The sequence below is a fragment of the Arachis stenosperma genome, chromosome 4 (genome assembly GCF_014773155.1).
Source record: "Arachis stenosperma cultivar V10309 chromosome 4, arast.V10309.gnm1.PFL2, whole genome shotgun sequence".
NCBI lineage: Eukaryota > Viridiplantae > Streptophyta > Magnoliopsida > Fabales > Fabaceae > Arachis > Arachis stenosperma.
The window spans coordinates 131399348-131417999 of NC_080380.1; the positions used below are offsets into that span (position 1 = coordinate 131399348).

At 32.1% G+C, this 18652-nt stretch overlaps 1 protein-coding gene across 1 annotated transcript; it reads left to right on the forward strand.

The window, feature by feature from the left end:
- The first annotated feature begins 1335 nt into the window (after positions 1-1335).
- Positions 1336-18289, forward strand: LOC130975536 (LOB domain-containing protein 18-like). The gene is made up of 2 exons (XM_057900321.1): positions 1336-1686; positions 17900-18289. Exons 1-2 carry the CDS (start codon positions 1336-1338, stop codon positions 18287-18289), a joined length of 741 nt encoding a protein of 246 aa, XP_057756304.1.
- The last annotated feature ends 363 nt before the right edge of the window (positions 18290-18652 follow it).

The window sequence follows — 18652 nt, forward strand, 5'->3', positions numbered from 1 at the left end:
AAAGCAACCTCCTTCCAGTTTTAATTTGATGTGATCGTAATCAAACTTCATGATTTCCAAGAAGTTTATGAATCGTAATAATCTTCATTCCGACGTATGCATTGTTGCACTCACCACGTGATACAGCTATATACGGTATGTAGGGTGTGTATGTTTTTTCTGAATGAAATAGGTCAATGAAAGAGGGAAAGAAGCATGAATTATGTTGAATAAATAATTGTCTAGGTGGAATGGAAAATAAGAAAACCAAAACGGAAATTTTGAGGGTAAAAAACAGAGAACTAGTTGACCTGTAAATGGATATATATTTTATCCTAGTACTCTATATTTTTATTTAATAATAATAATAATAATAATAATAATAGCAAAAAAATATCTTTTATGAATGATATGTGATAAAGAATATTTTAAAATAAAAAATATAATTTCTATTATAATATAAAGTAAATTTGATGATAACTATAATTGTGGTGGATATATATACATAATAGTTTTAAAATCTGACAATATTTATAAAATATAACTATAAAATTAAGGTAATTTTTTTACCTTTTTAACAACATTTTTTAATTTAATTTTATCACATTTTTTGTATTTTAAATTAAAAAATATTATCAAATAGTAAAAAAATATAATATTAATTTTTTTATTGAAGTATGCTATTAATTTTAACTAATACTTTTTAAATATTGTCAAAGTTTTATAATTGTTGTAATTATTATAATTATAATCATCATAGAATATGCTATATATAATAAATAAGAAGATATATAATAGATTATATATTATAAATTATTTATTATCTATAATCTATATATTATTTATTTTTGTATATATATAATATAACAAATTAACAATTCTGTTAGATAATCAACAAAAATCTAATCAATAACAAGCAAACAAGCATTTTTAAACTTCACTTCATATTTATTAATTATCATTAATTAATTATTATTTAAATTTTAATTTTTAAAAAATAAATTATTCATTATTCATTATTTACCTATATTTTTCATAATACAAATGTATGTAAGGTGGCCATGTAACTCATGTTTTCCTTCACGCAAATGACCAACTTTGGAGATTAAGGCTTTTCTCCCTCGCGTGGCTGTAAAACCACCTTCATTTTTTTTTTCCATTTAAACCCCCACTCATAAATTTTCTAGCCCCACCAGCCCCATTTTCTTACATATTAATACCCCTCTTCGCTTCTTCTCTTTCCTTATCAAATATTATTATGCTTGCATTAAAACCCTAGCTTTTCCCATAGAGGTATCTATATACATATAGTCATCAAAAGAAAAGAGTAGTAGTGAGGACGTTTACCGATTAGACATGAGTGCAAGCACAAGCCGTGGCGGCGGCGGCGGCGGCGGTAGCAGTGGCGCTAGTGGGAGTGGTACCAAGGGTAGGGGTAGTGGCGGTCCTTGCGGCGCTTGCAAGTTTCTGAGAAAGAAATGTGCTCCGGGATGTGTCTTTGCGCCGTACTTTGATCCTGATCAAGGTGCAATCTACTTTGCATCGGTGCACAAGGTTTTTGGGGCTAGCAACGTTGGTAAGCTTCTTTCCAAAATTCCAGTTCATAAGAGGCTTGATGCTGTTATTAGTATTTGTTATGAAGCACAAGCACGAATGAGAGATCCTGTTTATGGATGTGTTGGTCAAATCTGTACCCTTCAACAACAGGTACTATTTATTTTCAAATTTTCAATTGAGATTACTTGTCATATAACATAAATTAAGATGATTACTCATCTTACTTTATTTAGCATTTATTTTACACTACAACAATTAATGAATGCTAAATAAAATAAATTATGATGAATTTTGGCTAAATTTTTCTTGTTATTAAATATTTTCGTATTTAAATTTTTCAATTGAGATTACTCATCATATAACATAAATTAAGATGATTATGTGATCCATCTGAGGTTGTGTTCTTCGTAGTTCATGCATATATATATCCATAATATTCATTGTTTGCTTCCTTTGGCTATCTTAATTCTACAATAAGCTAATTAAATAAATATTTAGGTTTTAGTAATCTCATCTTTTTTATGTATTTTTTCACCTTGACTCGGGAATAAATAAATTTTTAACGCACAAAATATATAATTATGATAGAAAATACAAATTAAAAATTGTTATATTTAATTTTTAAGGTAATATGTTGAGTGTATAAAAAATATTATTTTTAATGCTATATATTTCGATTCATTTTAGTATAATTAAAAGTATTTTAAGGACATGATGAGTTACAATAAGGAAATAAATTTCTAAAAGTAAAAAATAAAAATACAAACTATCCATTAACTTTTATAATACATTTAACGCATGAACAATTTAAAAAAAAATATAATTAATTTATATTTTTTATTCAAGATTTCAAATTTAGAATACTTGTTAATTACCAAGACTTTTCTGAATATACATTAAATTTTAAGAATACGAAAACAAAACCAAATTTATAGTAGTCTTGTAACTTCTTTCATTTTAATTTGTTTGTTAGCAAATAAATGAGAATGGATTAACAACCCCCATTTTCAGATGTTCACACCGCTTTTGGATGGTTTTCGTGCCATTTTTGCACAAATTAAGTGAAAGCACGAAAGGAGAGACTGAAATTGAATATACTACTTTCAATTTTGTATATGTTGATGAATATATAGTAATTTGTTTAGGAAAGCCTCTAATAAACGAAGTTTAATTTATGTTTTAATTCTAAGATGAAAACTCACATACAAATTAATATTTAAAAATCGTTAAATAATTTAATAAATTTGATTAAATTATCATCTAATAATTTTTAACTATTAATTTCACACGAAAATAATTATATATAAATTTTCACCTAATTCTAATATGTAAATAAAAAGACCTCTCTAATCTGCACTAGTATTCCTTCAACACAATACCTTATTACCAGAAGTGCTTTGTGTGCACCGGAAAATAAAATAGAAAAGAAAAGAGAAAAAATGTTAAAAAATAATATTTTAATTTGTTTTTTATTTTTTTTTATAAAATTTTAAAAATAAAAATGTAAATCAACCGCATCTTAAAAATTACTAGTGAGTTTCTAAACATTTCAATGAAATTAAGTCACAACTCTTAATTAAATTATTAGACCGGTTAACAACAAATTCAGAAAAAAAAAAATGATCAAATGATGAGTGGTCGGATGTAACATGAATTTAGTTCTTGGTTTTTGCTGGTTTTAGGGGGATATGGTCGATTAATTTCTAGGACTTAATTAAACAACATTATAGTCACTGTCTTTAATTTTTTTTTTCTCTAAAAGGACCAAAATATATGTATTCTGATCTTTTTTCTCTTAAAATGAACATAAAAATAAAAATGAATATCACCTTTTATAACTCTTAATCACATTCATTTTCTTTCGAACAAAGCTACGAAATCAACGTGTAACTCTAGCTTTATTATCAGACATGCAAACGTAATTTTAGTCTCAATTAATCAATAGAATTCACCTAGTGAGTTAGAAATTTGTTGCATTTCTAAGACAATTTTTCTTTTGAATACAGTTAGAGTAATACTTTAAATGAATTAATCAGTTTCTATTTTCTAAAAAAATATAAAACTAATTTTTTTAAGAGTATATACATACATAATCTCCAAAATTTTGTGTGTTTTGACATTTTTATTCCAAAAATTTTTTTTTACGTTGAGATTTCTAAACTTTACAAAAATAAGACATATAAATCTTTTTGTCACATTTTCAAAAATTTATTTATCCAATTGAAAATAATAGGCCTGAGTTAGTGGTAGAACTTAAAACAAAATTTTGGAGGGGACAAAAATTTAACATTAAAATTTAATAATAATATTATTTATATTAAAATAAAATTTGTAAATATAATTATTCTTTAAGTTTGTTACTAATAAGATAATAAATAAATAATTCTACAGATAAAAAATATAAAATAGTTTATAATTGTACTCTTCGAATCTTTAGTGACTTGAAATCTTCAATAATTGAATCAGAATTAAATTTTTCAACAATTTCTTTCTCAATTTCTTTTTTTATTATTTTCATTGCTGAAAATAATTGCTTGCTGTAAAACTGGAAGCGTTAATAGGAAACAAATCAATCTATCAACTAAGAGAACTACTTGTTGAATAAAGAGATGCGAAATACGAATAAAGAAGCTGCTAGTGAACCTGGATACTTTAAGTCATAATAAAGTATTTAAGCCAATTGAACTATTTTTTATTTTTTTAAAAAAGTACTACTAATTTTTTTATAAAAAGTTTGGGGAAACCATAATCCCCATTATCTTAACTAAACTCCGCCCCTAAGTCTCACTAACGTACAATTTTTTTGAGACAAAATTCTCCTATCTAAAATTTCTTACTATTTGGATATATACTTTTTTTTTAAAAAGAATATTAAAGATTAATTACATTTTTATTAATAATTAGATATCTAATATTTAAAAAAATAGAGATCAAATTATTATTATTATTATTATTATTATTATTATTATTAATTAATTAATTAATTAATTAATTAATTAATTAATTAATCCGATATAAAATTGTTATTGGTAAATTTGAGATATATGTATTATGTGGTTTCTGAATGAACATCAATGGGGATTGTATATTACACATGTAAATATGCCATGAATTAATGTTGTCCATACTCAAGTTGCATGAGATGGCTTAACTGTAGGCTTAACTGTAGATCAAAATTTCTTTTTTACAAAAATTAAGTTGGGTTTATAAGATACAAAATCATCTATGTGAAAAGCTCTTACATAAAAGAAGCGCACTAAATGTTATAAATTATTCGTTTAAACTTTAAACTTTGAAAAATGATGATTCATAGTATGTATGTCTTTTTTATAATAATTTTCTTTTGAATAAAGTTATATAATTCAAATTTATTACTTTATAAATTAACACATTTTTTCTTATGATTTTAAAAAGTTGGGATGTTCTAAGTGTGTACATAAAAAGTCAGTTATTAAATTAGTTATCGGTATAAAATATATATTAAAATATAAAATAATATTAAAAATAAATTAAATAATATATGTATTTATATACAAATATCTAATATTAATTTAATAATTAATTTTTTATGTGTACATAGTATTTTGTTTGAAGATATTTAAAAAATATTTTTTAAAATTAACTTGTGTTTATTACAACTAAAAAGTTAATAAAATCTTATATATTAATAAATATTTAGATTTACTCTTAATTAAATTATTGATGTAAAATTTTATTTGCAATCAAATTTTTTATTTATGTCTATTATAATTATTTTAAATTTTAAAATTATTTTTCTAAATACATTATTGTTGTTTGTATATATTTATTGAAAGTTATTTTTAATTTACTAAATATAAATACTACTATTTTAAAAAATTATCTTTTTAAAATTAACTTTAATCAACCTCTTACGAAAAGTAAAATATTTATCAAATTAAACATAAAATTTATTACAAGTTTGATACATAAACATATCCCATAACGAGACCTTAATTAAGTGAATGAAACTCTCTAATAATGAATCATGAAGAGAGAATAATAAAAGATGTAAAGGGAAAAAAGTTTCTAAGAGTATAATATTAGTGAGTATCAAAAAGCTATTACTATACAAAATTCAAATTCATAGTTTCATTTTTTTCTTCGTAAAATATAATTAGGCGAAAACTCAAGTACAGTTAATTTCATATAAAGTTGATAACTAAAATTCGTTAAATAATTTAAGAAATTTGACTAAATTATCATTTAACAACTCTCAGCTATTAATTCCAACTATACCTGAATTTTCATCTATAATCATATTATAATCAATTATCTAAGTGTCTTTCTTGTATAAAGATCTTGGTTTACATAACCATTCTTAATTGCTATGATAGGATCTTTTTCTATGATGTATGTTGTTAAACTTGCTTATGCTACTTATGAGTATTGGTTAACAATAATAATTTCTCCCGATGAAGTGGGTATCCGCAAGGATTTACCTGTCGAGAGATGGATTTGGAGAGTATTTTCTACTCATGAAAACAAAGGACGAATATCCGATTAATAAACGGGGTAGTGAAGGTAGGAGAAGAAGTATCCTCCCCGTGGATATTTGTTTAATACCCATTAGTATAAAATTACTATAATATCTCCAATATATATATATATATATATATATATATATATATATATATATATATATATATATATGCCTCTCTGGTGGCCGTTGTTTCGGTGGCTAGTGGTGGCTATAGGTTGACCAACCAATGAGAAACTGACATTTGGAGTGTGGTATATTGTCCTCAAGCCTTGTATTAATTTGCTAGTTACGGTAAATCTTGGTTAGTTTCGTAAGGCTAGTGGTGTAAATAAGTGATTAGCCAAGGGATATGGATGTCATTTAGTGGAATAGCCTGTTGGTGATTGAGGGCGTGGCTAGCAACCACCAAAAATGGGCGAGATGTGCAATGGACATTGTTAGAGAAAATCAGCGCGCGATGGAGGAAGGCCACGTGGTTTCGATGCCAAATTTTGTGGGCTTAATCACTCTAGCGGCAGGATCTCCGTTCTTCAAGGACATCAAGCACCTGAGACATATGAATGATGGAGACAGCGAAGCTTTTCATTTGAAGAGAATACCAAGCACTGCAAATCAAGCTCGAGGGTGGCAGAGAGGAGGCTTGAGGACCTCGTTAGCGCAGTGGCGGTCCAAACCACCAACAGAGCCAGAAAACTCCAGTGCACACCAGAGATCAAGCGGCAACGACAAGCAGCATAGACACATGTAGCAACACCTTCTGTTGAGGCAGACTAGGTCGGATCTAGGTGCATCAATGATGGCGGGATGGAATGGGTGGATATCTTCTTGTAGCAAGTGTAGAGGGAAGGCCGGCAAGGAAGGTGGAGCAGATCTATGGTGGTTCAGTAGAAGAAATGGGTTGGAATTGGGTAAGCTCTCTCAGTTCGGGTCGAAACCTGATCTGTTTCACTCAGGACTAGTTTTTAGCCCAAATTTGAATACCAAAAAGACAAGAAAAAGTTGATTATCCACATCTATATTTTCAAGTTTTTTCGTGAAAGTAAAACCGCCACGTGTTACGTTATTACAAGTTCATCACTCTTAGCCACCATAGCCATGGCTTTTCCCAAGCCATTAGAGATGACACCATATATATATATATACAATTAAAAACCCCTAGATTTTCTTATCTTCCTCACAACCTCACCCTTGCAACCGCCCCTCCCTCGCTCTCAGTCTCTAGAATCACATATTCACCCATTCTCAATCTCACTCTTACATAATCAAAGCCTCCACTCCTCAGCCTCATCTTGTCATCTCCTCAACCTCATATTCGTCGGCATTTTCCTGTTTCTCCTTCTCAAGTCAACCACATTACTCTTATCGTCAATGTTGTTCTGCATCGCACCATTCATCACCGCTTCCAGCAATGTTGCCGCCTGTGAATTGTCGCTGCCTGTAGATTGTCGCGTCTTGGTTGTTTCCTCCTCCATCTCATCTTCTCTGCTCATCTTTTTCTTTTTATTTTCTATTTTCTTCTTCCAATCTTTCTTCTTATGCAAAGTTTCAATCTTTTCAGTTAATCAAAGATTTGAGATATTCTCATCTCTTTGGAAGGAAAAGAAAGAAGAATCTTTGAGAACAATGAAAATATTCTATTTTGCATTCTTTTAGTTCTATTCTGTATTTTTGTGCATGTAATATATTTTTATTGTGTATTTAATGTTTATTTTCTCGCCAAATCTAGATCTAGAATGGATAGGAAACAAATCTGATTTAGTTATGGTGTAATCAAATAATATTTTCTCAAGCCTGCGAGAGAGGATTGACACCGATAGGGAATGGTTATGGTACCTCGACTGTTAAAGATAGGTATTCACTTGCTTGACTGACAAGGAGAAGTCTGAGAGAACTTACTCGAAGTGGGTTTCTACTTGCTTGAGAAAAATCCATACGTGTAGCACTCAGTCATCATTTTATCATCCAACATGCTTCTATCTAAGTGATTTCATAAAATATGGAATGGATATGTATTGCAAGAGGGTCGATTCATGATTCAGGCATTCCAATATTACGTGTGTAAGGCAGAAGCTTCCAAAAATGGTTTTCCAAAAATGGGTGATCAAAAGATCGAATCATTATGCGTATCTTGGTGGTCGTTACTTTTGGTGTTCTTTCTTTTTGGCTGACTCATCTTCCTGTTCTATTGATCAGAAGCATCCAACAGTGCCGCATTGTCACGTGATCCAAAAAAGGTGGTCCAAGTTGTCAACTGGGTGGCGAAAATACTGCCCAGTTGGTGGGGAGGTACCTACCTTGGGTTTCACACAACCTTCTTAATGAATGTTACGTTTACAATAGAATATGACCAACGCTTTAGAGAAATGATAGTAGTTCTTTGCGGTATGTTTCAAGATTAGAAACCTAGGAACCGCTCATCACAAAGTAGGCCAAATATGCGGTGGACTGGTGGTAGTGGCTTGAAATAAAATCCGAATCATTTTGATAGAATATGAAACCTTTTTTATGACATTTTAGTTCCTGAACCAATTTTAAAAATCCTAATCCCCAAATTGACTTCTCTTTTTTCAGACCTTTTGTTCTCTTTTCTTCGTAGCTATTTTGCATACCTTCTATTCTCTATATTCAAATGGCTAGTAGGAATAACGCAGCTGGGAGCTAAAAAAACCTACGCTTTAATGGAAGCGATGCTCGGAGAACCACAAAAAACGGAGCATGTCTTTCTTTATTTAACAGTAATTTCTACTCTAACTCCTTTACTAATTCCATGTACCCCATCTGACATTTCAACCTCTTTTTCAACTTCATCATCAAAAGCTTTTCCTTGCCTTTCATTTTTTGCAATAAGCTTATCCAACTGTACTTCAAGCTTTTGAGACAAGATTTTATAATCAAAATCCTCCTTAATTTTCAACATATTTTCAACTTTCATAGCTTGAAAATAAAATACACAGTAATCTGTCTACCAAAAAAGCAAACCAAGTCAAATATTAATAATGTTTTTAGTTTCATATTACAGTAATAGTAACATATTAAGAACTTTGATAATAAGTCAATCAGAATCTGTGATGAATCGATGATTGAATGAGGAATAAATGATTTCAAATTATTAGAAAAAAAACAAATATTAACTAGCCATTAGATAGGATATGCAAATTAAGATAATAATAATTTTAACAACAGTAGATAAATGCATTGATAAGAATAAAGGTAGAATCTAAAATAATCAATTCATTTAAGAGAGGGTTATCTATTTATAAATAAAAAGGATATCAAGTTTAATATCTTCAACAACATTATTAAAACTATAAGTAAAATATAAATTCCTATATTCTGGGTCCTAGAATGCAACTCAAGGGATGAATATATGCAACTATTAACTTCAGGGACTGCTTTAAGGCTCGAATATAATTTCAAGGACCACTTTGAGACTTAACTCTTAGGAGAATAGGTTGCTTTAAATCATTGTTTGCCTACTAGCCCATGCCTCTACTTACCTAATTGTTCTTTACATTTCACTACTTTACTTTATTGGTGTAGTTATGTATCTCTTTTTGTTCCAATCGACATCTTTGATTCTAAAACAGAGCCATGTACTATACCTCCAAAAGAAATGACTATGTTATCTCAAGGTGGTTTTATTTGCGGATGTTTGTGTAGAACAAAGTTGTTCTTCAGAGAGGGTATTAAATTGACTTATCACTAGTGTTAGAAAAAACACAAAAGCCCATCATCATAAGAGAGCATTTGGTTGTTGTCTTTGTCTCTCTGAGATATGGACATGGTGACACATGTTCTCTGTTGGTTCAATGAGACACAATTTTTAGATAGACATGGAAGGACACAAATAGAGACAAAGACACAAAACTTGTTTCCATCCAAATAGTTGAGTCATTGAGACATAATTTATGAGACACTAATATTTCACACTCTATACTTATTTAATTTTCAAATTTCCAAAATTTTATACTCTCATTCTCCTAAACTTATCTCCCTCCTACTAGCATCTTCCACCTCTCTCCAACTCCTTATTCTATTTTCTGTGGCTCATCATTCTTTCTTCCATCCTCCATCTTTCCTCTGCCACTATCTTCGCCTCCATCACTGTTCCTGTAACACCCCGTTACCCTAAGCCTTACCTCTAGCCGTAAAGCAAAGGATAGCAAAGTGTCACGACAGTTTTAAAGCTTACAATATATAATATATATTCAAGAATTTTTATAACTAGAAGCTCGATGAAGGAATAACAGCTCAAAGTCGCATAAAGTGGAATTACAAAATATGATGCGTTCATACACGATAACTAAAATGCGTAGGCACAGATAGAACAGGATATAATATATATAAAACCTTGTAGATAACTCCAGGATACACAAGGTAGTACTTAATTTAAACAAGACAAATATATAAGTGTGAAATACCAAAAAGAGTTTTGAAGTTTAACTGAATACAATAGAGTTTTGAAGTTTAAAACTACTTATACAACTTATCTCTCAAATCAAGCCTATAAGGCCATAAAGTCTAAAATAAAAAGGTGAGAGAAAGTATTACAACAAAATAATCAAAATACCATAATATATCATAAGATCCTCCGCTCCGTCACAATCTCGCAACTCACCGAGGTGGGTTATGACCTGCATCTGAAAAACAACAACAACATATGGTATGAGAACCAGATGTTCTCAGTATGGTAACAGTTCCTGATATATAAGATGTAAGGTTTCGGGATACCAAAGGCAATCCTAGAACTTCACACCGATACAGATATTCGAGCTTAGAATAAATAAATAACTCAAACCATAAATAAGGTATTCTATCTTAAGGGATTTCTAACTAACATAGCACCGCTGTCCCACAGCCTTCGCCAGCCTAACCTCCTTGCGATCCCATTGCCACCTCCTACCGAGTCTCCTAAATCCCAGTAGGAAAACACAAGTAATGCAGACAAGTAAAGCACAAGTAGAGTACATGTACAACAAATAGAACAATTAGCAAGTAACATGTGATTCATTTAGGCATAATAGAAATTAAGCAAAGCACACACACAGGTAGAAGATGTATATAATGAATGCCTTTTCTATTGGCTTGTGATATCACTTGTCAGTCCATAAATGCCAACCCGACACATCCTCCCGAATGTAGCCTTCCTGCCACACCCAGAGATATAGGCTCTGCACACTCATGCAGCAAAAAAAATCTGCCACGCTGGAGATATAGGCTCCACACACTCATGTAGCAGGGAGTCTGCTACGCCAAAGATATAGGTTCTGCACACTCATGCAGCAAGGAAGGAAACAACAACAACTGTCTCATCATAAATCATTCCCAAGATATAGTGTTGAACACACTCTTGCAGCAGAAAAACTGCCACACCAGGGATATAGACCCTGCACACTCCCATATAATCCAATAATTTCATCATTCCTTTCCAAGTTCTTAACTCATCATAACCATCACTGGTTTCCAACTTCTCAAATTCATCATAAGTATTCCCATTCCTCAAAAATCTCTTCAACCATGTACTTCGCAACTTAGCATTCACCAACATGACTCATCGATAATCATCATCTAACAACATATATGTCATCACATTCAACTCATTCAACCTTTATCCAAACCATCATCAAGCATAACATTATATACAACTAATCATACAATCACATCATTCAAACCGCTCTAAGGTCAACTAGCCTAAGGTTCACGAAACATTACATATTACATAAAAAAACCGAAATCATACCTTGGCTGATTTTCACGCAACTCAAAACACCAAGCAAAGCCACCAAGCTCAAAAACCACCAAGCATCACTCCAACAAACTCTAAAACTCAATTTAACATCATACAACATATCCCATCAAACCTAGGGTTTACAAAAACAACTAGACACAAGTGTTTAGTAAAATCTTACCTTACTCAATGATATTAGGGATAAAATCCAACAATATTCCAATGCTAGATCACCCCTAAACAAACAAAATCACAAAACTTACTCAAAAACCAAACCTAAAAATGCAAAATTATTAGGGCTGGAAACTGGAGGTTGATTTTGGAGTTCTTACATACAAATTTTCATTATAAATGATGGGCTCGATGAGAGCTTCGCGTGGCCATAAATGGCTCGTCAATCGGAGCTCTGTAGCTCAAGTTATGATCAAAACAAGGTTTGGGTGAATAGTAAAACCCCAAACCCTTCTCTTCTCTCTTCTCACCATCCCCCCCTCTCTCTCTCTCTCTCTCTCTCTCTCTCTCTTATTAAAAATGAGATTGAATGCCTCTTAGTTAGGATATTTATATGTTGGACTTGGGTCCGGTCCAACCCGCTAACTGTTTTTGGTCCGTTTGGCCCATTTTGGGCCAAAATCTTTAAGATTAGTGTCCGATTTTCGATTCTAAATTATTTTTGTTCTTTCAAAACAATAAATTCAATTTTTCAAAATCTTATTTTTTAAAATACGTGGTACCGGACAGACTAGAGCCGGTACTAGTACGTATTTTTATAAAAGTTTTCCACAAAAAATATATTTTCCCACTCAGAAAAATCAATTGAATTTAAAATTTACCTTTTTATTTTCAAAATATCATTTCTATATTTTCAAATCTTTTCTGGGCAGTATAAAATTATTTTATTAAAACGGTTATTCTGGTTCTTATAGTTCCCTCTGAAACCGTCAGTGCCACCACTGTTGTCGTGTCTTCCTCTCTTTGTCCTTCCCTTCACTCTCCACCGCCCACTGCCGCCTTTCTCCCTTTTCCTCTTCTCGTCGCCCTCTCTCCTACACTTCCTCTTCGCCCATTGTGCTTTGATCACCCTCTCTTCTCGATGATTTCAAAGACTTGAGTGTGGAGTACTACGAGCGTCTGCCACTTCGGATGACGAAGGACGGTAGAGACACAGTGGAGGTGGAGGTGAAGGTGTATTTCGAGTACATATGATTTGGGGAAGGACTATGGAGAAGAAGGATTGTAACACCCTAATATTCAAATCCTTATGCTTGAGTCATAAGTCAATGATAATAAGGTGGTATGACTCTCAAGGGGGATTTTTAATACATAGTTTATAAGTATAATTGAAAGGAGTAAATATAAAATCGCAAATTCGTGACACTCACGCATCGACATCTAAAGATAAAGCATGAAGTCAAAAGTGATATACAGTTAAAGGCATTAAGGAGAATAAGAGAAGGACAATATATAGATATATAACATAAGTAAATAGCCACTAGCCGCGACCTGCGAAGTTTAGGCCGGCTAGGGTATAGTATAACAGTAGTTGACAACAGTATCTCCTAATCTCTCCCAAAAGAAACATAAAAAGTCTCTATAGGCAAGTTCAAAAGAGTTCAATACATAATATAGGTTTTTCAAAATAAAGGTGGGGAGATTCTAAGCAAAATATAAAGTAGAGAATATAAAGATCTTCGCCGTCTCTCAGATGAACCACAACTCACTTTTGAGCACCTGAACCTGTATTTGAAAAACAATAGATATATACGGAATGAGAACCCCCAACCCATGGGTTTCCAGTACGGTAAAAGTGCCAAATAAATACAATGCATTATAATAAAAACTCACTAAGCATCCTAAACTTCCTTTCACCAAATTTTCATCCTATGTTCTCGCTAATCCATAAATAGGCAACTGTCATAAGGGAATGCTAAATCTAATTCATCTTTCTCATGCTTCCCAACTTTCTAACTCACCAACAAATCAGAATCAGAATCATAAATAAAACCATCACCAGTTATTCTGTCTCAGCAATTCTATATCAATACTTCATATCCTCACTTGGAGCAAGTGAAATCACTTTACTGCGTCCATCCAGGGAGCTCAAATTATCTCATTTCTACCTGGAGCAGTGAAATCACTCCACTGTGTCTACCCAAGGAACTCAAATTACCTCATTCTATAATCATCAATATAAATTAATCATATCATTACTCCATCTCAACAAGAACAGCCCTCAGCGTCAATCGACACCAGTATGAGGAACCTCTCAGTTGTACAAACACAAGCAATACAGACAAGTAATACACAATAAGGTACAAGTAGAATAAGTAGCACATAATCAGGTAGCATAGCATATATGATATAGCAATTCAAAATAAATAGGCAAACCCAAACAATTCAAACATATGCAAATGATGTATGCCTGCCCTATGACTGATGATATCATCTGTCAGTTATATAGCCAACCCGACACGTCTTGGTAGCTAACCATGGACAGAAACACCCATGCAGAGAAAGTGGACTTCAGCTACAACCCCTTTGCTGCTATCCGTTAAACATAGAGCCAGTGAAATAACCACTATTGTGGCTACTACCCAGGCGGGTGTTTAAAAGCTCATGTTGGAGCGAGTGGAATCACCACTACTGCCGCTACTACCCAGTCGTCACAATTTGTGACCTGGAGCAAGTGGGACGAACCACAACCCTTGCTATTGCCCAGGATCTAAAAACATACATTCATTCAGTTTAAAATCAATCATCATTGTTATCAAATCTCAAACATTAACCAGGAGCAAGTGGAACGAACCACAACCCTTGCTACTACCCAGGTATCACAAATATACATTCATTCATTATCACTCTTCATTATTACTAATTTTCAAACAAGGACCCGGAGCAAGCGGGACGAACCACGATCCTTGCTACTATCCAGGTATCATAGACATACATTCATTCAAAACTCCATAATTAAACTCATTTATCATAATTCTCCTTCCCCATCTCATATTCGGAGCAAGTGGACAACGCCACTGCCTACTACCCGGGGTCACACGTTACATTCATTTTCAAACCATCATTTCTGCACTTCCTCAATCAAGATTCATTACTCCAAGTCTTTCTTCATCAACAAGTTATCACATTCCCTAACTTCTTCTCATTACTAGGAATACTATAAAAATTTAGCAGTTAAAGGATGAAAATGGAGGCTTAGAAGTCTGAGATTCGGCTTTAAAAACTCAAAAATTAATTTTTGCTGAAAACAGGGTCACGCGTGCGCGTCGCCCACGCGCACGCATAGGAAGTAGAGAGGTAGCATGACGCGTGCGCGGCAGTTACACGTATGCGTGGATGCATTTTGTGCTCCTCGCACAAAACCAGCACGCTACCATCACAACTCTCTGGAATTTATACCATGCACCTGCATCAATACAGCGATGCATACGCGTCAGCCAGGTGCACGCGTGAGAGAGTAAAAATCGTGAGTGACGCGTGCGCGTTGGCCATGCGTGCGCGTCGGAGTACGTTTTACCAAAAATTTACTAAGTTTAAAAAGCTGCAAGATTATATTTTCAAGCCCCAAACTTCCGACGGGCAAAACTTTTTCGTTTCAAATCATTTTCTACCCGTTCTTCGAACGGCATAAATATCTCGGATCCAATTTTATTTTTAAATAAGCTTGATACAAATCGGGGATCTGGAGACCAAGTTATGCTCCGCCAAAGTAGACCAAAATCACAAATTTCATAAAAACCAACAAAAACTAAATTTTCAACACAAACCAATTTCAAACCTTTTCAAAACCAACAAAAACTTACCAAAATCAACCTCAAGCCTCCTCAACTCATATTTTTAACATTCTCATTAAATTCAAATTCCACCAATCCACCATTTTTACCAATCTCAATCAAATAACTCAATTTCAAACAAAATACCATATCATATCTTTCATTCCACATCCCAAGTTCCAACAATACCAATTCCATCAACCCCAATACATATAAGTCTATATCATCATATACAACTCACATACATTATCAACAAAGACATTAATTCTTCCCTCAAAACCAATAACCACATAGTCCATACAATCCATTGTAACCAAATAACAACAATCACAATTCCATTCAATCTCATATGACATCACACAATACACACATCACTTACTTTCATTACCTCTTTCTGGCCTCCGGCTCAAATTCACAATTTAAATGTATATTTCACAAACTAATATTCATTATCTAATTCATCAAATTCTCAACACACCAAACATTCAAATTCACACAATTCTCAATCCAATCAATAATTTACATTACATATCAACTATATATATTAGTACCAACTATTTACACATTCCAAACTTAATCCTAGGGGCATCTAGCCTAGGAATTCTCATCACACCACACGGTACTTAAATAAAACTTAAACTGTACCTCTTGTAGCCAAAATAATTGAGCTTCTTCTTGGAAGTCTCCACCAACTCTTAGCTCTAAGCCTCACCAAGGCCCCATAAGCAATATCAATCTTTCAATTGTGCACCAAAATCAACCAATACTCTAACATAACCAATTTCACACTTATAATCAACCTAGGGTTCATGAAAATGATAAATCACAAGGTTAGAGGATTTCTTACCTTATCCCACTGAAGTTTGTGATAAATATCACCCATGGCTCATACTAGAGTACTCTTAAATAACTAAAATTACAAGATTTCCTCAAAACCCAAATTAAATTCGAATTTAAAGAGAAAAATAAAATCTCGGCAGAAGACAGTAGAATACTCACCACAAAGCTTAGATAGAATTATAGAGGATGAGAAGAGCAATGCGTGGCCATAAACGGCTCGTCAATCGGAGTTCCGGAGAGAAAGTTATGGTGATTTGAAGTTTGGAAAGCTAAGTTTTCTTTCTCTCTTCTCTCTATCCGCCCCCTCACTCATTCTCTAGGGTAAATGAGCTGAAATGCTCATAACTAATGTTTATATATGTTGTGTCTTGGGTCCACTTAGGCCCGGTTCACTTGTTTTAGTCTGTTGGCCCAATTTTGGGCCAAAATCTTTAAGATTAGAGTTTTAAATCATATTTTAAATATTTCTAGATTCCCAAATTATAATTTCTCATTTTCTAACCTTATTTACTTATAATTAATTTATTCAGCTGCAGTACCTGATATATCTCAGCCGGTATTGCCGGTCAAATTTTTAGTGCGCATTTTTATTCAAAAAACTATGTTTTTCGACTCAGAAAAATTCACTGAGTCCACATATCATATTTAAATTATCAAATTCCAATTGCTAAATTTTCTAATCATATTCGCTCTTATTTAATTTATTATTTAATTAATTACGGTTTGACTGGATTTTACAAGAGTAAGGTGGCACTGAAAGAGATCTCTATCTATTTCTATTATTTTTTTAATAGAAAAATAAAAATTATTGAATTGATTTTTGAAAGAGATCTTGTTGGTAATAATAATTTGTGTTGATGTTTAATTATTTATTTATCTTTTGATTAGATGATTTATTTTAGGTTATGAATGATAGAGGAGAAAAATAGGTGGTGGTAGATGAAAAGTTTGAGTGATGATAGTAAAAATAGAAGATGAGGATATTATAAAATTTTTAAGATTTTGTGTGTTTTATGTATTTGTTTTGCCAAACATAAAATATGTACATATATTTTGTATTTATGTTTTCTTAATTTATATCTCAATGTCTATGTTTCAGTGTATATACTAATCAAACAGAGTCTATGGATAGTATATGCAAATTTAAAATAAACATGATAGAAAGTTAGAAACAGCCTACCATAATAGTATTCGATTGATCATGATGGAATTTATAATAGGATAAATAAAAAATAAGTAGCTATTTAGGTATTACCGAGATAAATTTTGAGAGAAATAAATAGTATAAATAAAAGATTATATAATTATAAAGAAAATAGTAAAGTCGTGATGAATTTTTTGTTTATTAGGAATTTTTTTTGCTTAAAGTAAAGAGAATTTAGAATTGTGTTCTTAATTAGTCATACTATTTCTCCTATGACTAATTTTCATATAAACATCATTAAATACTTAGTCAACAATGTAATATTTTTTATTTGTGACATTTTCTGATCTCTTTTTTTTATGTAGGTGTTGGCTTTACAAGCCGAACTCTCATCCTTACAAAATCATCTTGCTACAATGGAGATACGACAACCGCCACCAATTCCTCCAACGCAAGGAGTGCCAACATCACCTATTTTCTCAGTTGCGGACTTACCAACGGTTGTAGATGTTGCCCCCACCACCTTATCAATGCCGGCCACTTTTGATCCATCTTCCCACTTTGATCCAGCAACTTGGGCTGTGTATCAACGGGCCATGATGGACCCAATAGGCCCAACTGCTAGTGGTGGTGTTGATCTCCAAACAGTTGCACGTGAGCTCATCAATAGGCACGTGCCTCCGCAAGCACCACCTCAGACTTCTGATTCCAATGTTGCATCGACGTCAGCTCCATCGCTTAGTTCTTCTAAGTGATCAAAAACATATTTACATCTTTGAACTTTAAGCAACTGATCTTTAATTTTCGTCTTGTTAATCATAGATAGTTATGAAGGAATGTTTGAGTTTTCTTAGGTGGATGTTTCGTTGAGAAAATAAATCATAGTTACTGTATCGATAGTATATCATTATCCTTAGACCTTCCTCTTTTAGTTTTTTCTGTAAAAACACTGGGCAGTGAACTTATTAGTTATTAATACAGATGTGAAATATTTTTAAAGTGTAAAATTTTAATTTTCTTTTAAGTAGAAACTCAAATAAAAATGCTTTGAATTGTTTTAATTTAAGTGAAGATACAAATTTAATATTAACAAATATTATATTATTAATTTACCCAAA

What these genes read in the sequence shown, in the direction of transcription:
- LOC130975536 (XM_057900321.1), top strand. Translation starts at nt 1,336, where the DNA reads ATGAGTGCAAGCACAAGCCGTGGCGGCGGCGGCGGCGGCGGTAGCAGT. An exon ending in TCTGTACCCTTCAACAACAG is followed by an intron (nt 1,687 to 17,899) that starts GTACTATTTATT and finishes TTTTTTATGTAG; the next exon opens with GTGTTGGCTTTACAAGCCGA.